This window comes from Arvicanthis niloticus, chromosome 5 (assembly GCF_011762505.2).
Source record: "Arvicanthis niloticus isolate mArvNil1 chromosome 5, mArvNil1.pat.X, whole genome shotgun sequence".
In the NCBI taxonomy this organism is placed as follows: domain Eukaryota; kingdom Metazoa; phylum Chordata; class Mammalia; order Rodentia; family Muridae; genus Arvicanthis; species Arvicanthis niloticus.
This window is the reverse complement of record NC_047662.1, coordinates 55,120,174-55,141,532: the sequence shown is the minus strand read 5'-3', so window position 1 is coordinate 55,141,532 and position 21,359 is coordinate 55,120,174. Positions and strand designations below refer to the sequence as shown.

Below are 21,359 nucleotides of genomic sequence, written 5' to 3'. Positions count from 1 at the left end.
TAGGTGCATTAAGATTGTTTTAAGTAGTTTTATGATGCCTCCACAAAGTTCAAAACCTCATTTTTATTACATAGTTGATCACATAATCAACTTCTCTTCATAAAACAAAATCATGGAAAAACAAAGAAACTGAACAGTTCAAGAGTGTGTTTGTCTGGAACCTATGAAGCATGTCTATGAAATAAACAGTGAGCTGAGCCTCTGAAGAGCTATCAAAAGTAAACAGGGCTATACTTTTTGCTTTCTGATAATCAACACACGCAAACTATTGGGTAGGAAGCAATACAACTTATACAAGTGAAAAAAATATGACTGTCTTAACAACAGAGACAAATGGCTGAAGACAAATACAGTTAAAGATACTCAAGGTGTGGTTTTATCAGTTCCTGAGATGGCCCCAAAACAGAGCCAGGCAGTGTGGTAAAATGATCATGGTCACAGACTGGTGACCTGTCCTACCATTTGTCAGACCCAGCCTCAACACTTGGCAGACTGAACGATACCATTGTTCCTGAATATTTATTTCATCTGTTTCTTAAAATCAAGCCTGGCATCCAAAGACCTAAGAATTTCCAGCATTAGGACATTATAATCTGCTTGGCCAGATGCAGAGTATTTCCAGGAGGCGATGGAGTACCATTGCCTTAGATGAGTAAGCATATGAACAGCACAGGGGCCTTCTAGGAAACACAGGCCTGGTTATGTTCATCAATCCTGTTGGGTGGGCTTGCTTTGTACAGGAGTTTGACTGTCCTCTAAACATACCTCTTGTTGTTTGATGTGTCTTAACAGCACTTTCCCTCTATTACTGTCCTTGGTTGGGCTTGACATATATCAGATGTTATTATATGAGGTTGCATAACAACAGTACAGGGATAAAAGGGGACCCAGACAAGATGGAAGAAAGGCAATTCTGACTAACAGCTCAACATGCTCTCCCTTCAGTTCAGTTTTGAATAGTATTAGAACTTGCCTGCCTTCTGAAATCATTCTGTAATTCTGTTCAATCCTTCTTCCTGAATGTGCAGTTTTTTCTAACTCATATACTAGATAGAGTTCACATTACTGCTGCATGCTTTATCCTTTTGCTAGTCTTAAGTCTAAGGCATTCATTCCCAATACATTTATTGTCCACACTCATTGCAATGAAATAAAACACAAATCTCAAGAGCAGGACACTTGAGATTGATGTCTTTCTTTGGCATTTGCATGCACCTGCAAACACTGGTGCACATATACCATGCACACTCTCACACAGATTTAATTAATTTATGAGAATCAAGCACTGCTATCAATACAAAAGTGCAATGATTCCTGTATTTGTAGAGCAGCTTTAAAGGGTGAGGAGAAGCACTTGGTAACATGCGAATAGCAACTGGTATTGTCAAGACAACACTGTTAGAATCAGAACCACAGGGAGTTTGTTCTTTGGGCTCCAGAATTTTTTCTCTGGGCATATATTAAGTACTGAGTATGTACTCAATGGTAATTTATGGGTACAAGGAGATAATAAAGAGGCCTTTTATCACTTTAGGAAAAAAATTGCAGATGAACAATTTACTAGTAGCAAATTATTGTGTGGTTTCTGGTTCTGAATATATAGATGATAAATATTTAATACTACAACTAATGTCCAAATAAATTAAAATGTTCTGTGATTTTAGTGTCTTTAGCAATATGTTTGTTGTAATCAGTAACAGGTGTAAAAGTAACCAGACAGGATCCCTAGGCTTTGAACATTGCTGATGCTGAGCGAGGCAGGATGAACAGGCCAGATGGGGGGCAAGGAATCTACCTGTTAGTATCTCTTTTCTTCCTTTGAAGAGCTGTGGTAGTTTTGTGGATTTTTAGGAAGGGTTAGTCTCACCTGTGTGCCAGACAGTATGATCTGTCTCAGCCCTACAAACATATGCAAAGAAAAGTCTTTGTACTCCAATAACCTTGGTTTGGGTGAAAATAGGAAGAGGAAAATCCACATACGTAGTTAATGAGGCCGAGGGCACATTCTGGAAAAGTCATACTTACAGGAGTCCCACAGGAAAAAATATGGCATACTAGAAGCACTTTGAAGAATGCAGCTAATGCACTTTGAAGACAGTAGCTAATGTTGATGAGGGTTTTGCTGCATGCTCAAAGAAATGACACTTCAAGCATGCAGCAAAGGCCTCATCAACATTAGCTACTATCTCGGTGTACACAATATTATTTTGTTTTCATTTCTTTTGTGTTTTTTTGCTTTTGCATATTCATGAAATAGAGCCAACACTTAGAGGAAAGATGAGGTGAGGGGCTGGTGAGATGGCTTCCTGAGTAAAGCTGCGTGAAGTCAAGTCTGACGACCTGAATTCAACCCCCTGGATTCACACAATGGAAGGAGAAAACTGAGTCCTTAACTTTGTCTCTGACCTCCATACCCGTGCTAAGTGTGTGTGTGTGTGTGTGTGTATGTGTGTGTGGTGCTTATTCATATATATATATATATATATATATATATATATTATTCTCAAATATAATTGTGTGTGTGTGTGTGTACTCTGCTAAACTGGGATGTTATATGTAAATAGGAAGAGGCAATCCACATACACAGTTAATGAGGCTGAGAGTTCATTCTGGGAAATTTATACATATTCATCAAAAATATTGCATATATTTATATTTAAGAATAAATTAGGATGAATGGACAGCTAATGAAAGAAAGGGGAAATGACCATGACCGAAAGACAGCTTAAACTGCACTAATGAAACTAAAACACACATCAAAAGCAATGAAAGCTGAAAGAAAAGCAGAACTGCCACAGACTTTGTGTGTGTGTGTGGTGTGTGTGTGTGTGCATGTGTGTACATGTGTGTGTTTTAAACTTACTGAATTAGAAAAACACACTGTGAGTGGTCTATTTATTTGTAGGTCAGTCATTTGCACCAAGGGAATCCTAAGGTCAAACAGTTATTTCGGTCTTTCTTTGGTAAGTGAGGAGGAACAATGAGCTTCTCAAGGTCAGAGAGTCAAGAAGGACTAAAATTTTAATGGAAGTGTCAATCCTGTTGCTTGTTTGGTTTTGATTCATGCCCCCCCCCCCATAAGATGACATATGCATAGTGCTAGACTTTGCAAACTCACTGAGAACTACAAAAAGGGAGCCCACATTGGTGCATTAGGTTAGACCATCCTCAGCCTAGTCCTTGTCACCAGCCTGTCAGCCACCCCCCACTTCCGCTCTAACGGAAGTTAGAGTTAAGGTCTGAGCTTGCCTTTCCTTTATGATAGTTGAGCCTTCCTTCTCAGCCTTGCTGCTCAGGTTACAGAAATACTTGCCATTCCTGGTTGTATATTCTCTTCTACTTCAGTGCCCACATTCATAAGAGCAGGACAGGACCCAGACATCACACTGTGCTCAGAAACATAATTTTCTTTGCCTTCTGGCAACACTTATCTCTCTGCCATGGGGCCAGCTGTTTCCTCTTCCCTTTGATGACATGTACAGTTGAAAAGGAGGTGCTGGAGGCTGGGGGGTGAGGTGGAAGTTTATCTGGACTAAGTAGATACTTACTCTTTTCTCTTTTGTACTTGGTAAGTAAAATGGAGAAAAGTTAGAGGTGTCTTTCTCCTTATCTAAAAGAAACAGAAACTTGGTTAATCATAATCTGTGTGAGAACATTAGTGATTCTATAGTTTCTGATTGCTTGTAACCATCTGTACCTATAAACCCAGAGCAAGGAAGGTGGAGTCAGGAGGATCAGGAATACAAGGACTTCCTCAGTTTTTATTGAATCCACAGCCGGCTCCAAAGAAAAGAGGGAGGAGGGGAGAAGGGAGGAAGAAGAAAAGAAAAACAGTGCTTGCTTTAAAGGTAAAGAGATGGGGTAGACACATGCATACCAGGAGAAATGTAGCTAAACATCATAAAGAATGGTTTCATGTTTTGGGGAGAGGGTTGGTTTTGCTATTTCTTTGTGCAGTTGTTTTTATTCTGAGTGGAAGTTTGAGTGTTCTTCATTGCTTTGAAGATATACAAAATGTATATTTTGAAATCACACTGGTATTTGCATCTTAAATTGAAAGTACATTAGCATGTGAAACTGATATGATTGTATGAGGTCAGTCGATTCAAAGTAAAGCTGGAGTGGCCCAGGCATCTTTCCAAGGTCATTGTCAAATGAGAAATTGCTTGCCTAACAGCAGGCACACTGTGGGTTTGCAATCGGTGACTCTGAATCTATAGTATCTGCTTAATGGCCCCTATGAGGATTCCATATGTGACTATTGAATCTTCAACAGCCAGCTGTGTATCTTCAAATTAGTCCAAAACTGACTGGAACTAACAGGTGAACAGCCAGAAGACCAACTGGAGAATTTGCTAATGCTTCAGTGTGTCACAAGATATGCAACGCTATGCACTTCGAGACATGGATATTCTCTACCCTTAGGTCTCTGGCCTGCAGTTTTCTCATCAACAACAGAAAATGCTAATCTAGACCCTGCACAATGGCTAGTGCAATAGTTATTCTGAAAGATTTTTCCTCCCTGTATTTGACTAAGATTTAGTCTTACGTTGATATCACCTCTGTTTAGATGGTGGTAATTTAAGGCATTTGCTTAAATTATTTTCCTGAAATACTCATGCAGAGAAGAAAATGGACTCAGAGACATAGCAGGCATAAATGCATAGCAGACATACAGTGGTCACATTGGTTGTGCTGTATTTCCTGTTTCAGATTGGACTATTACACAACTCTGAGCAGGAAATTACATTCTAGTTCTCTAATGAACCGCATGGTGCCATCAACCATTCCATGCTCAGACTGTGGGAAGTTGAGTGCTGGTCCAAGAGCTGTTCAGAGTCAGGAAAGAAGTCTTACAAGGGCTTAGCTAGACCTTGGATGCTTGTGAGACACCTAGAGCTCAACCAGAGATCCCACAGTAAAGACGTAGATGTGTGTGTGTTGTCAGGGACTCAACTGAGAATTTGCAAGAACTCAGGAAAAGCCAGTGTCTCATTATTGGGATAAAGAAATAGATGAATGGAAGCTTCTGAGCCAATCAAAGCATGTTGTAAGTAACCCATGTTAAGGAAAAGCCTTAAACATACTGTAACATGCTAATTTTTAGTGTTTTTTAACAGTTTTACTTAGATATTTATATTATTTTTATTTACAAAGAAAATCAAATCCTGTGACAAATCCTCACTATTACTTAACTGGCTTTCAGATAATCTATTACTAACTGAAGTGATTAATTTATAGTGATTTTCAATAGGGCTCATTTCTTAGGGGCCTGATGTTCCAGGCCCCATAGTTAGTGCTATACTTTTAGCCTTACCTGTCTTTACAACATCTCTTTGAGATAATATTGATAATTTAAACAAATAGAGGAATTGAGGATCAAGCAATGTAAGCAGTTTATCCACTGGAGAAAATGGAATTCAGATTAGGACCCATTCAGTTCAAATTTGTATCACGTACACACACACACACACACAATTTGTTAACTTTATATGCATTGGTATTTTATCTGTATGTATGACTACATGAGGGTGTGAATTCTCTGGAACTGGAGTTACAGACAGTTGCAAGCAGCCATGTGGGTGCTGGGAATTGAATCCAGGTCAAGAATAGACAGTGGTCTTAACTGCTGAGCCATCTCTCCAGTCTCCAGAAATATTCTTTAATGTTAATAAAATGTCAGCAATATAAAACTGAAATATTAAGGCTTTGAGTAATTTCTTACTCTTTGCATTCTGTTTTCAATTTGTGTACTGTTTCTTTCTATTTTAATGATGTTTTTCAAAATTATATCACAGAATCAGTTTACCCCGTGGTTCTCAACCTTCCTAATGCTGTGACCCTTTAACAGAGTTCCTCTTGTTGTAATGACCCCCAACCATAAAATTATTTTGTTGCTACTTCATAACTGTAATTTTGCTACCGTTACAAATTATAATGTAAATAGCTGTAGTTTTTGATGGTCTTTGATGACCCCTATTAAAGGATCATCTGACACCCCAAAGGGGTCACAACCCACATGTTGAGAAACACTGCATATAATTCTTCCTGTTAGCATATTGTCTAAACTCTACCCCAGTTATATCACACAACTCACTATGTGACTGACTCACTATAAAAGGAACTGCTTGCCCCCTCCTCTCTCTCTTTAGCTCTTGCTCTTGCCTTCCTGTTCCCTCTCTGTCCCCTCACCCCTTCCCCCCTCTTTCTCCATGTGTTCATGTCCAGCCTCTCCTCCCTCGCCTCGCCTCACCTCGCCTCTCCTCTCCTTTCTTCCCCCCTTCACTCCCTTCCCTTCCCCTTCTCCTCTCTTCTCTTTTCCTTCTCTTTCCTCTCTCTCTCTCTCTCTCTCTCTCTCTCTCTCTCTCTCTCTCTCTCTCTCCCTTTCTCTGCTCCTACTACCCTCTTAACTCCCCTCCCCATTCCCTGAATAAACTTTATTCTATGATATACCTTCCTGTGGCTGGTCCCTCAGGAGGAAGGGATGCCTCAGCACGGGCCCACAGAGGCACCCCCTTCCCCACACTTCACCACATATCCACCAAAACATATCACCTTTTTTTTTTCTCTTTTTATAAACACATCGCATTCTTTTTCCTATATATACTTAATACCAAATAAAGCCAGAGGTAGACTAAGAGTCAACCTCTCCAGGCAGTGTGCCTGACAGAAGCCCTGAGGGGCTATCATGTAGAATCGTCTGCAGTGGTCCAGGAGAAAAACGTTGCGAAGAACTAAGGCCTGAGAACCAAAAATGGGATCCAGGTTGACGTGAGACTGGAGACAGGGATAGAAAACTTGTACAGAACCACTTTGGGAATTGATGCTCATACACATCAAAATGGCTTCTGCTGAGCCTCCAAAGGTGTGAAGTGCCAGTGTGTCACATCAGTTAGGCAGTGGTAGGTCACTGGGAGAGTGCCAGACCATCATTTCCTAATGTGTGTGTTCACTGCACCATGACTTTTAGTGTATACTTATCATCTCACAGTTCCGTACCTCAGATGTCCAAGCTGCCCCCTCCCCCACGGTTTCCCTGCTCTGGTGTTCACATGGCCAAAAGCAGAGACTCCTATTGGAAGGTTCTGGGAAAAATATACTTTCCATCCCATCCAAATTCCAACAGAGGTAGGACTAATATCCTGGTTTCCTTGTGGGCAGCCAGGATTCCTGCCCAGCTTCTAGATGCCTTCCTGCATTTTTAGGCTTATTACCTTCTGCCTATCTCCCCAAAGCCAGTAAGACCGGCTCATATTTTAAGCTTTCCTCCTTTGCATTTCTGTCTCCTGCCCTCTGCCCTCTGCCCTCTGCCTTCCTCTTTTTCGTCTCTTTGTGGGCTCCTCTGCCTTTCTCTTCTGCTTTTCTGTGCCCATGTGACAAAACAGCATAATCACTGCCATTTAAGGTCAGCTGGCTAGTGACAGATTGTTTCTGCCAGTTTCTTTACAGTTTCTACAATCAGAAGACAGAAATCTTTCTAATTCTTTCTCCCATGCCATGGTGGTACATTTGTCTTCTTTCTCTAAGTCTTGGTGGGTTTTAAGCAGAGTAAAGTGTCTGCCTATCTGGACTTCCACAGTTACTGATCCGCCCAGGCTTCTGCTTGTCTGCACTTTCTAGTCCCTGTCTTCGCCCAGAAGTCCTCTACAGAATTTTCTTTGATCTCCCTCACCAGCTACCTTTCTTACTGACTGAGGAAACACAATGTTTGGAACCCCCATTGTGTTCTTAAAGGCATCTAGTTAATTCCCCTGAGTGTGGTTACCCCTCATCAAGATTCAGGGACCTAGAAAATCTTTGCCTTGTCTTAGACAAACATTTCCTACAGAACCTCTGTAACTAACATTGAGAATAATTTTTATTCCTTTAACAACTTGGAAGGAACATATAACTAAATTGCTATTATTACTAAATTGCTAGTCCTTATCTGAAACAGACTTTGAAATTTTGAATTTTAGACTATTTGACTGTATCTAATGTGATATTTTGAAGATAGTACCCAAGTTCAAAGTTGAACTTCATCTAGGTTTTATGAATACTTTATATATGTAGCCTGAAGGTAATTGCATACAGTATTCATAATATTTTTTTCATTAAACAGGTTTGTGGTAGGAAGCCCCTCTTACAGGAGAGCCAAAGAAGTAAAATGTGCATGCCGTCACAAATCCCCCATGGGCCTTACATTTGACTGTATCACCTCGACATTCAAAATAGACACATGCATATTTATAAGCACACTCTCTACGATAATGCTTCCTTTCAGCTTCCTCTTATCAATGGAATCAGTCAGCCTTCAGCTGAACCATATAGCTCATTTGGCCTGTTCCAGTTTTTGAAGCCAGTACAAATGTGTGCGTGCACACACACACACACACACACACACACACACACACACACACACACAGAGGCATCTCTGGCACTCCTAGGTATTCACCTTTCACAACAATTCATTCTAAGTCTCCTTCATCCTCTTGAGTGGTCCACATGGCAGACATTCCATATATAGTGCCATCTCGTACTGCTTTTACCAGGGCAGAACTGCTAGAATGAAATGGACTTACTGGACAGCTGCCCCTCTGTTGTCTGCACATACATAGCAAGTGAGATGTCAAGGTTGTCTTTTCCTCAGAGAGAAATGTCTCTCACTGAGTCTCACTGAAAGCTCCAGCCCTGGTGTTAATATGAAGGAATGCAGGAGGCTGCCGTGGGGCTGTGCTTGCTGCTTCTCTTTTGATGTGCCATACTGCATGCAATAAACCTCTTCTAGGATTCCTTCCCAAGAAGGATGTTATCTCTTTGAATGACCACCTTGTTTTCCCTTTCAGAAAAGCTATTTGCATTTTCGTGTCCTCCATTTGCTGCAGCTACTGTCAAACTCAAGAGTTAAAATTTAAGCCATTGATTACCTTAGTTGTAGGTTCTAGAAGTTCTCATCTAGAAAATGTACCTTTGCTCTGGAGGCACTAGAAATTTACAGAAAAGGTCATGGGATCCTTTTGCTCAAATACTAATGGCTTTGGAAGTTCTTATGTATATTTACTAATTATTAAAAAAATGAAATACAACTCTGTCATATTCTTGTATGTCTTTGTGTTTTTTAATAATTGAGAAAGATATCAGAACAAGCTATATTATCCACATTATAACATAAAAATTAAGTTCTCTACTGACTATAGATAAGGGAATGCTCCTGATATACAGAATGGATCCCATACCCTACCTGCCATCACACAGGATCTGGACTTGGTCTTGTACACCCACCTGCGGTTCATCCTCGCAGAGGATCATGACTTGATCCACTTCAGTTGCTGTCTGGAGGAAAGCACCTTACTCACCTAGCTCCAGAAGGGAGCCCTAAGGTGCAGCGCAGTCAGCTGCCCTGTTAGATAAAGAGCAAAGGGTGAGCAGATGTCTACATATCTGTCAGCATTGCTCATACCCAGGCCTCTGCATGCTGTAGGTGGCTCACTGTGTATTCAGTGGAGGTAGCCCGTGACAAGCCTTTATCTATTTTTCCTGCCCCATGGGGTGCCTTGTCTTTATTTACACAAGGACTTTTGTGAGTTTCTAGAAGCTGTCTCATAAGAAGCACTCCTAGGATCAGGAAGGGCAAGAGTGGGAACTTAGGAATTGGGAACATGAAGTAAGTTCCTCCACATGTCTCATGACTTCTTTTTTCTTTGAAGTTGTGAAGCAAATATCTTCTCATCCCTGTTTGTATTTTAGCATCTGAGTAGTAAATGTCCAGCTATTGTTATAGGATCAGACATCAGGAGAAAGAATGGTATAGACAGAATCTTTATGTACTATGTGGAAGCTTTATGTACTGTTGATAAAAAGCCTATGACCAATGAGCTCAGGCAGGATTTAGAAGGCAGGAACAGTAGGAATATGGCATGTTTCATGAGGAAAGCAAGAGTAGATACTGGAGGGATTAGTGGGGGCCATTCCAGGAAGGCATAACAGACTCCATTCTCTCTCTAGGGCCAAGGTAACGAGGAAAAGTTGACCAGAATATTTTATTTCGTGGTATTCTGAGAGTGGAGAATTCTTTTTTTTTTTTTTTTTTTTTTTGTTTTGTTTGGTTTTGAGACAAAGTCTCATTATGTGGTCCCAGTTATACTGAATTCTCTCGTTCAGTTAAACTAACTTTGAATTCTTAATTCTTATGCCTCAGTTTATCTTCCTGGTGCTAGGCTTTAACAGTGACATGATCAAGTTTGGAAAGAAGAATGATTATACTAGTTCCACTGCAGGAAACATTTAGAAATGAGCTCTTTCATGGAGCAGGAAGAACAAGATGAAGGAAGTGAAGAGCATAGAACACAAAAGCAGATGGAGTTCAAAAGGGTTGAGAAACTAAGTGACAGAGAAAGCACAAAGAGAGCTCCCACAATGACGTTTGTGCCCTGCAGTAGAATGCCTTGCCTGGAGAGAGCAACCAAAGAAGGCTTGAAAGGAAGGCCAAGGGTGTTTGTTAGACCACTCACCTCAGCCTTGTTGCCGACTACATAGTCGCCTGCTGTATGTAGCTCAGACTGCTCAGACCATACCACCCATATGACATAAGTAAATTTTATACTGTGAATATCTAATGTGAGGCCAAATGAGGTGGCTCATTGAGAACACTTGCTGGCCAGTGTGACAGACGAAGTTAGATCCTCCAGATCCTACATGGCCAAAGAAGAAAATCAGCTTCCAAAAGTCGTCCTTGGACACATACAAATCACAAGCACACATGCACATAGACAGATCAGTTTCTCTTTTTCTACAGTAAGCAAGGTTTTGATGCCCACAAGCTTGAAGATGACATCAGCCTGTACCCTCTCTAAAGATCCCATAAGAACACTGACATAGAGATGTGGAAGGAAACTGAACAAGCTTACTGCACCACACACATCTCTGCAGTCTCTGAGAAACTGACCTGCTCATATGGTTCTGATTGATTTTAATGGAATTCCTTTGTAAACCATAGATTCTAAATTATCTCGAAGTAGGTATAACATCTGTAGGAGACATTATTTACCTTCAATAACCCTTGGGTACTGTCACATTAAGTTCTGAAAGAAGCTGAATTTCCAAGCATCTTACAATTAAATGCCAACTGTTCACCTTTTTTTATTTTGTATATGCCACAGAAGATTCTTATTTATAACACTTTTAATCACATTTAATTTCATGTTAAAACTATCAAATATAATCTTATGAGAGGTTTGTTTATTTGCTTATTTATTTATTTATTTATTCATTTTTAATTTTGGTTTGGTTCAATCTGAGGACAAAGAAAATTTTAGCATAGGGGAAGGATTTTTTTTTTCCCAAGTCTGAAGTTTAAAAAATGTAGTTCATTCCACAATCATCTCACAACAACAAGAGATTTGCATATGAACTTGTTGCAGCCAGAAAGCAAGTCTGAGCATGCTCAGTCCGTGGAAGCTATCTTTATGTATGTCAGCTGCTTTTGGTCCCTCATTCTTCTCTTCTCTTCCTCCCTATAGGTCACTGGATTGACTCTGTCTCAGGACCTTGATGATCTTGCCATCCTCTACCTGGCCACTGTTCAAGCCATTGCTGTAAGATGCTTTAATAAAATTTCAAAAACAAAGCAAAACAAAACGGAGCTTTGTGCTATCAGTACGTTCTGAGCCACAAGATCCCCGAGAGGCACTGCAAAGCTTTTGTGGTAGTTTCTTAATTAGAAGAGAGGTTGCCTCAAGAGTTCTTCACCTGTCCAGACGGCAGTGGTGACAAGGGTTCTCACCTGCCTTCATGATAGATACACAGCAGTGGAAGCCAATGAAAAGGGAAATCTCTGAGCATCAGTGCTTGTCATTTGTCTGAAGTCTTCTAAATTCAATACAAGCAAAGAGGCAGATTCCAAGAACGTGCGCAGTTGGAAAGCTGCTGTTAAGAATGTTTGCTTTCATACAGTGCCTAATATTGTTCGCTTTATAAAAGACTTTATTATAAGGTTCCCTTAAATTTTAAGCCTTCTTAGAAACATTTTGATTTGGGGTAGTTAGGGATTTACATGACAGGTTAAAATGACTAAGGCAAGAAGGGAGAATTTGAATCTGAAATTTGAGAGGCTCTTAAAGTGAGGTCTAAAATGAAAACTAAACCCTAGAAGCTCAGATGTTGCCTAAGGAATCGTCCTGTGCAGCAGTGCTCCACAGATGGGCTGCCAGGGGTTTCTAATGCCCTAACATCACACAGAAGTCAGCATGTGCATCTGGACTAGAAAGTGTATCCACAGAAATGGGTCATGACGTTGGCATCTTACAGTAGGCCTATACCCCACAAGTAAATCGGTGGTTTTGCGAATTTTAGAAGAAGAAAAAAACACTCAGAAGGAAAAAAAAATAAATTTAGTAAATTTGGATTTAAACTCTGTTATTCGTCATTAAACCCATGGTTCATTATTATGATTTAGATTTATTTATATGTATATGGCTGTGTATGTATGTATGCCACACATGATGGAAAGAGGAGAAGGTGTTAGACTTAGGAGATATAGTGAAAGGTGGTATGAGCTGCACAGTGTGGGTGCTGGAGATTGAACTCATGTCTTCTGTATGATCAATGTATGTTCTTAACCACTGAACCATCATTCCAGCTTGTTACTAATTACTGTTATTATTGTTTGTAGCCATTCTTTGACTACTTTGTGGGTTATTGTTTCCTCCACCCTTCTCCATACCTCTTCTTTCACCCTTTCAAACTCTAACACCAGAAAGGAGAGAAAAAAGATAAAGGGGAAAGGAGGTGAAATTATAATTAGGGGCATTGAGTTCCTTGGAACAAATTTTATCTTTACCATCGGAATATCTAATTAGTTCTCCTCCTCCTTTTCCTCCTCTTCCTCCTCCTCCTCTTCCTGCTCCTCCATCTTCTTGGTTTTTTTTTTTTTTTTTTTTTTTCACAACCTTACCCAAGCTACCAATAACCCACCACCTCTTGGGGTCCTAGCATTTATACAACCTCTGAGGAGTTCCCAGAATTCCAAATGTCACAAAATCACACTAACTATCTGCAGTTGGCAAAATCTCTCCCCTGCTAGAGTACAAAGCAAATTATAGTCAACTGCTGTAGACAGTCTGAAACAGCCCTGGTCCCATACCTGGGATTAAAACTAAAACATATTCTTATCTTCTGTGTTTTTAAAGAAACCAAAATTCTAATGATGGTGGTGGTGATTATTATTATTATTATTATCATTATTATTTGTACTGGAGGTGGCAGTGCAGGTGGTGCTAGGGATTAAACCCAGACTCTTACCCTGTGAGACAAGCTTTCTACCTCTGAACCTATCTCCATCCCTAAACAAAAGTTTTTGGTTTGCTTGTTACTGCTATACAGATATATAATATTCAGTATTTTTTAACAGCTGTTTCTATAGTCTTACCCTCTTAAATACATACATGCATATTTATCCATATCACCAACACAAGTGCTGATAGTACTCATACCCAGGTGTCACATGTGTCTAGAAAACAGAGCTCCCCAGTCACTACACTACTATCCATTCTGCAGAGCCAGTGCAGAGGCATATGGAACCTGCCCACTCAGCAACACAGTCTCTGTAGTCTATATATAGACCGGAGTGTTTCTCCCTTAAGCAACTTCCCTCTTGACGAATACCTTGACCAGTTCAGTAAAACCAATCAAAATGCTTTCTACATGGAAACTACAAGCAAACAAACAAACAAACAAACCAAAAAAGGCAGAGGCAAACAAATACCCAGACAATCCTGACATCTCTCAACATGGAGAATATGAAAAGAAGATGAAATCTGAAACATGTCTGTTATTAGTAAAGATATACAGTTATCCTGTTTTAAAATGAAGAACATTGTCACGATATTATTACTAATGCAGAATCGAATTTGGAGATATTTGTTATATTCCAGACTCTGTACTAAATGCCATCATCTGATTTAACCATAAGATACTGCTATTCTGTTCCTCAGTTCACTCACTAGACTCTCAAACTTTAGTGTATACTAAATCAGCCTGCTCAGTGCCATGTAGTTCTATATGGCAGGGCAGTAATGAGACCATGGTTTATAAAAGAAAACTTAAGGTATTTAAGAAACCTTGGGGACATTTTAATTTTTGATTTGTGAATGTAATTGTATGAAGGAGCTTGCAATAGGCTCAGTCGCTTGCATTGAAATGAACAGTTCTGAAAAACTAGAGCTATATGATGCTCACACTTTGTAAGCAAATGCTGAGACGTGGACATGAAGTACAAAGCTAAACAGGAGAGGCCAAAAATTTTACCCCATCGTGGTAAAGACTGTGATCCTTAAGGGGACTCCAACTCTGTGCCTGGCACCAGAGTGCCTGTCCAGGCCTTAAGACTGCAGCCCTGTAAACCAAGGAACTTGTCTTTACACTTGAGATGAGGGCAGGCTGCTTGCCAGGGTCTTACAGCTAGTGCACACAGTTGGAATGAGAGCCTGTGTCCATCTCAGCCCCAGCTTCTACTCTCTTTACTTTGTTGGTGCGTTTTTCTTTGATCTTTTCATAAAATCTACGGGAGTGAAATAAGTTTTCAGGCATTCCCAAAACAACTTTTACTTAACATATATCAGAAAACATCATTCACTTGGCCTGGAATCTTTTTCACAGGGTACTTCTCCTGGTAAGAACATTGCAGCAGGAAGGCCAGGAATGCAAAAGAAGATTAAACTTAATAATGCATGCAGGAAAGGAGGGAGAGACAGCCAGCTATGTTTTCTCAAATAACACAGTTGGGAAATCAATCTTATATTTAATGGGCCATACGTACATTTAAAGTGATCCTATTTTTTCTGTCTATTGTCTTAATGACCTTTATAATTCCATGCAGGGAAGACATTTTAAGACAGATTTCCTGATAAAGCTTTATTATAGAGTCAATTAAATTTGGGAGGGGTTCCATCTGTTTGAAAAAGTATCTGAGTGTACTGATTTTCTAGGCAAAAATGTGCATTTTAATGAAGCATTTTGATAACAGATATTTTCCCATAATGTTCATCTTGGGAAAAAAATGTTTCCTTCTTCCTGAATATTGCTTTAGCACCTATTTGTTATTGGTAAGTTAAACAGTTTCCTCTCTATCATAATATCCATGGTTGGCACTCTGTAGCCATGAAATGAAATTAAAGAAAGAAAAGTTAGCTCAGGATTATGGGAAAGCCCTCCATGCAGTAAAATTCTCTCTATGCTTGGTTTCTTTGAAAGACCTGTCAGCCACTTGGTTCGTCCATAGCTTGTCTGTCTGTGTTCTCTTTTCAGAATAGACCCTTAAAAAGTACTATTTGCATTTGAAGTCTCTTGATTTGCATTTGGTTCTGTGTCGCCTTGGAATCGCCTAATTTTAATTTAAATTTCTCCATGAAAACATTTTTTCCAGAAAGGTGAGCACAGAAGCATTTTCACACAAAGCCCTTTGCTGGGGCATTTCAAGAGGGTGGATCGTCACACAGTAGAGTCTGGGACACTAAAGGAAAGGCCCTGCAAAGAGCTGCCGGAGTGGGAAATGAGAGACAGGCTGTCACAGCACTGAAGGGAGTGCCTCTTGTTCATGTCCTCACTTTCCTTTCCCAGTAATGTGCTTCGCAATGACCCCAGTCATAGACCCGCTAATCACATGGTCCAAGTGGGTTAACAATCTTCAGTTTTCTAGTTTGTCTTAAAATTCGAGATGCCATTGACATGTGCAGCAGAGTGCTCATTGACCAGCCAGCCAGAAGTGCTCCTTTGTAAGCACCTCCAAGTGCCAGCAGTTGGGAGCTTCTAAGGGACACACTGCTTGCTGTGCCATGCCATGTTGCAGGCCATACCTTTTATTTCTTTTCATTTACCATTTTTAGCAATCCACATCCAAATGAATGAATATGAAATCATTTATCCCATTAGTAAATAGGAATTGAAACTTGGGTTGGGTAGAAGAAATAGGTGAACTGCCCATCAAATGAGGTAGGCTTCTTAATGTCAATCAAAGCTCATGCCTTCAGCTGTGTAGATTTCAATCCTTGGAATAGATCACAGCAACCGAGAACCAGCAGTCCTCTAATAATCCATGATGGACTTATGGACATCCATTGACCTTCTGACGTTATGCTTAATGTTCTATTCTGTGTGTGACTTTTTTTCTGGAGTTCATGATTTCCCCGAAACTAAAGAAAGAACATCTAGAGAGAATGAGCACTACTCAGGAGGAAAGGAATCACCTTCTGTGCTACATGTTTCATCTTTCAACACAACACAACCGTAGGTATTTTTGGAAGGTCCTAGTTTTACTAAATTCATAATTTTACCAGATTCCTGAGCAGCTTCAACAAATTCTTAAGACTTCTTTGTTGTAACTGGTCTACCTTTTGTTCCTATCTTCCCAAATGTCTCATTATTTATTATAAACCAATGGGGCTGTCATATCCTTTGGCCCCAAATTACCCTCTGGCTCCTCCCTTCTTTGGAGGAATTCTTATGGCCAGGGAAAATGCCTTTCTTGAGGGGGAACTTCCTTATATAGACCCCACCCCTCAGGGCCTGAGACGAGGTCTGTATGCTGTGGAGTTCCTAAGCCTTATTTCTCACCTGAGCCAAGTGTCTCATTCCTCTTGCCCTCAGCATACATCAGATACCAACTCCCCAGTAACACTTGCACTTTTACTAAAAACTGTAACATTGGCTCATTTCTTTTCTCCATCCCTGTCTCTCCATGGCTGCTTCACCATTCTGGATCTGTAACCTGTTATGTTCCCTGACCTCCTCCCACACCTACCTAGCAATTCACTCCCATCCTCATACCTAGAGCATTGCCACCTCCCCAAGCCCCAAGGCTCTAAACATTCAAAGACCTCTCTGTCCACTAAAAATATACTTATTTTTCTTCAGAGCCACTTCTTAACACCACCCTAACTGCCTTCTTAATGCCATGTCATAGTTTAGCTTTTTAAAAAATATCATATCCTCAAATAAATTGGGAATTTTGAGCTTCTAGGTTTTGAACATCCCCAAAATATTATGGTCACAGATACTTAAATAAATAAACCCAAACTACAAATTATCCATTAAGATTCACCTTAATGACCTCAAGGTAGTATCCTGTCCTCAAACCATAGCAAAGTTACTGAGTAAATAGTAAGCTCAACAGGGTAGGAATGCAGATAACTTATTTCCAGAAGATATTACAGATATTGCAGCAGAAGGCTTGCGTAAAGCTCTGAGCCAACCATTGTGTGTGCCCTCTGTATCATCTCTGCTCACTAAGCACCGGCTGAGGATGGATGCTGGTCCAGAGGCCTCGGTTTTTTTTTTTTTTTTAGAACATAATTAAAAGGCAGTTTTAGTTCTCTTAGTCTTTTGCTAGCCAAAGGCTTTGCATCTTTTCATAGTTCTGTTGCTGGAGGTTGTTATTTTTGTTTTTTTTTTTCTCTCTCTCTCTGTCTCTCTCTCTCTCTCTCTCTCTCTCTCTCTCTCTCTCTCTCTCTCTCTGTGTGTGTGTGTGTGTGTGTGCATGTGTGTGACTTTTCTAAGGTAAATATCTTCAGTTCCAATTTAATGAAGGAAGAGTGCCCCAGATGTGACTGACTAATAACGTCAGAGCAGCACTGCAGTGAACCCATTGGAAGTGCCTCATAGAGGGCCTGCGCCACAACTGAATTTTATCAGCTATTTGAATATTCTGAGTTAAAATGAGGCATGATACTTAAGGCCCTGTGAACATTGCAGAAGAGTGGGTGGAAAGATTGTAAGAACCAGAGAATCAGGACACATGCTAGAATGGATAAGGAAAGCCCACAGGGCTTCAGTCCTACACAAAGAACTACAGACAATTAAGTAATGTTGGGAGCAGGAGGAATAGTCTTACCTAGGGAAGAGCACATCAAATGGTTATTCAATACCAAGTGATTAGCCCTGAAACATGCATCATACAGACTGAGCAGATTTTGTGTGTGTGTGTGTGTGTGTGTGTGTGTGTGTGTGTGTATCAATCACATCACACATATACACATGTATATAAGATAAATTATTAAAAGGCTATTAATTTGAAAGATAGGGAGGGGTATATCAGGAGGTTAGAAGGGAAAAATGATATAATTTTATTATAATTCCATACAAAATTAAAACAATATTAAAAGTAAACACATGACCTGTGATAACACCCCAACTGTTTTACTCCATGTCATATTAATCCTGAGAGAAGTAAAAGGTGCATGCAGGGGTCTGGAGTCATGCAGGCCCAGGGTTGAATTCCCTGTGTGAACCAGCTGTGTAATCACAGCTTGAGTGTGTGATCACAGCCATGACCTCTGAGCCTCAGAGCTCTAGGAGGGTAGTGCAGAGTTCTGGGTGCCAAGCCAAGCACATGCCAAATACAAGTGTTCTTGATGATTTGCCTTCACTGCCACCCTAATGTTTTCTTCTGCTTTCTCCCTTAAGTTTGGGACTCGCTTCATCATTGAGACCATGGAGGCAGCAGGGCATTCTCTCAGTACACTCTTCTTATGTGGAGGCCTGAGCAAGAATCCCCTTTTTGTGCAAATGCATGCCGACATTACTGGTAAGCTTCGGGCCAGGGGCAGGGCTAGTAGAGAACCTTGGGTTGTCAGCAGAGGTGAAGAAGGGTAAAGGCAGGCTAAGGATAGGGACCCATTGGTGGTTACTCAGATTATCAAGGTAATGGTATAATCTGTGTCTTCAGATGGGAAAAAGTACTCTCAGATACGTGCAGTTACTAAACAAGACACCACAGTTGGCAAGGACAGTTCTTAATCCAAGGACCATTTACCCATCTTTTTTGACTCCTTCTGAACCAAGTGTTGTGGGGAATATTGAAGATAAACAAATGAATAAAACATGACCTGGGCTCCATGAAGCTCAAGGACTCCCAAGAAAGGCAAAAAGCAAACAGACATAATACACCATGAGAAGAGCTCTGAGTGGGAAAAGCATAATGGGCACTTCACTGAGTTTCGGACTGTACAGCACAGGGCAAGCAACCAGGCTATCTGAAAAAGGAACACAGATGCTGTGTACAAGGTCTAGCATGGGCCCGTAATCCCAAGGGGACCAGATGCTGAGATTCCTTCTCAGTGCCTAAGGGGTTCTGGTCATAAAGTCATGCACTGAGCATCTTGTGATAGGCATAGAGGGTAAGGGACTGTGGCAGACTGGCATCTGGGAAGAGCACAGAGCTCCAGGAAAGGCTTTCTGGGAGGACACTTTGCAGCAGGGGTACAAACCCTGACCTAGACTCCAGTCTCTCTGGGACACAACATTCTTGTGTCTTCTCCCCAAGTGTTTCTGGAGATTGGTGCTCCCTCTAGTACCCATTGGTTGGTACCAAGATACCATGTATAAGTACAGGACAAGGGGAGGGAAATGTAGGGGGACAGATAGTCTCTGTAACCTCAACTCTCCTGTCATGAGCCCACCTTATCCTGGGATCCATTCCTTATGAACCCACCCACTGTGTTCCTTTTACAGCAAGTAGGTTGGTGTCTGAGCTCAGACTGATTCATGAGATCATTCCTGCTCCAGGCCATGCAGATATGGGCCTTTATCCAAGTGACAGGCTCAGTTGATCACTGCATTTAAGGTATTAAATACGGAACTAAATAAAATACCTATTCCTACCTTATAGATATGTAGACTGAGGCACGATCTAGGGAATCGCCTAGAAAAGGATGTAGTGTTAAACACAGATCCAGGATGTGGGGAAACATGGACTTTGCCCTCCTTAGTCAAGTGCCTAGCTGTTGGTAGGAATCATATTGCAATCATTCATTCTCCCTAACTGCTGAAATTAGAAAGTAGACTGCAGTGCAGTCAAGCAAACAAGCAAGGACAGGGAAGGCACATTCAATTGGCTTCCCTATATCAGGCAGCCTCATAGTATAGGGATTGTGATTGTGCTGTTGAGCCAGGTGCTTTTCCTTTATTACTCTTTGATAAAGCCTGCCCTGTTCCAAGGTTTGCAAAACTTTCAGAAGTGGACCACAAAGATTGGAGTAGACAGAAATGAAAGCAGGAGCAGCTGGGTGGCCTCAGATAAGACACAGGCCTGAAGTCCACTCTGTGAGTCCCCACATTTTAGCCTTCAGTTACCCAAAGCCACATCCTACCTGGATGGAAGCAGGTTAGAGGCCAGCATCAGTGCAGGGAATGGGGAAAAGAGGACCCTTGAGCAGGGTAGCCAGATGTGACCTGGTCATGGCCTGGGCACTACAGCTCAGGGTTTTGTGAAAATGGGCCATCCTCTAGTCATGTGCCCCTGAACGTCAAAAGCCAGGGAATGCCACTTTGCTGCAAGCTCTGCATTGGGGACTGTTGTTCTCTGTGCTGCTGAATGGAAGGCTGTTAGTGGCTGTTTGGGTTCAGACTGAAATTGGACCCTTTGTCTCTAACTACTGACCAGTTACAGTTGTGGACAAAGAGACCTTTTCTTTGCCTGAAATTCCTCTACTCATGACTGACAAAGGATGGCACAGTGCATCTGCCTTCAAATGCTTTGGCTTCTGCTAAACTCATTAATGCATCCGATAAAATAGCTGACATTCCAGGCAAAGCCTCCCTCTTCCTGCCTTCACCCAGGGCTCAGAGAAAGGAATGCACTTGAGTCTGTTCTGGAAAAGAAGCCCAGGGAAAGGTGAGGCCCTTGGCACCTTTAAGCACTACAATTGCTCTGCTTTCCCTGTACAGAACAATTTAGAACAAAGCACAGCATAAGTATGAAATCCTCAGATATATGCATGAAAAATTACAGAGCAGAGTAGTGGAAAGATCAGCAGACCAGCTGTCTGACCTACGGGAAATCACTTTACTAGTGAGAGCCTGGGGTCCCTCTTCTGAAAAAACCAACATTGTCATCCAGCTCATGTAGACCACTCTGAGGAATTGAGTGCTCAGGAGTTTGAGTTCTAGGTCCTTGCTTAGCTCCCAGTGAATGATCCTAGCCTGTTGCTTTACTTCTTCCCTCCAGGTAGCCCCATGCCCCAGAGGAGAAGACATAGTGGAGAAAAAGAGTTTAAAATGTTATAAGCAATTTTGGCCAGGTTAGGAAAAGCTGGCTTCATTAAGACAGGAAATATGGGCTGCACTACCTTGGGAAAGGACATGGGCACCAGAGGCACTTCCTGTACCCTGGCCATGGACTTAACTGTGATTTCCCAAAACAGTTTGCCTGCATGTACCAAGTGACTGTAATCTTCCCGTGGGCTTGGGACTAAATGTTCAGTCTTGTAAATTGTACCTTTTTAGGGCTGGCAGTTTCTCTAGGGTTTTCTTCTTCCTGTCTCACCATTCTGACCTTTAGTCCTCCCCTTCCCAACAGATCCCCCCCCAACACACACCACACTCACAAA

General features: G+C 41.1%; 1 protein-coding gene across 16 annotated transcripts in view; it reads left to right on the top strand.

The window, feature by feature from the left end:
• Positions 1–21,359, top strand: part of Fggy (FGGY carbohydrate kinase domain containing) — a 363,434-nt gene that overhangs the window by 258,459 nt on the left and 83,616 nt on the right. For all 16 annotated transcript variants that reach the window (XR_013110578.1, XM_034503690.2, XM_034503689.2 and 13 more), the window contains 2 exons: positions 11,499–11,573; positions 18,436–18,556. Coding sequence is in view for 15 of the 16 variants with exons in the window: in XM_034503690.2 (XP_034359581.1) it covers positions 11,499–11,573; positions 18,436–18,556 (196 nt within the window). In the remaining variant the exon portion in view is untranslated. The remainder of the gene's footprint in view (positions 1–11,498; positions 11,574–18,435; positions 18,557–21,359) is intronic.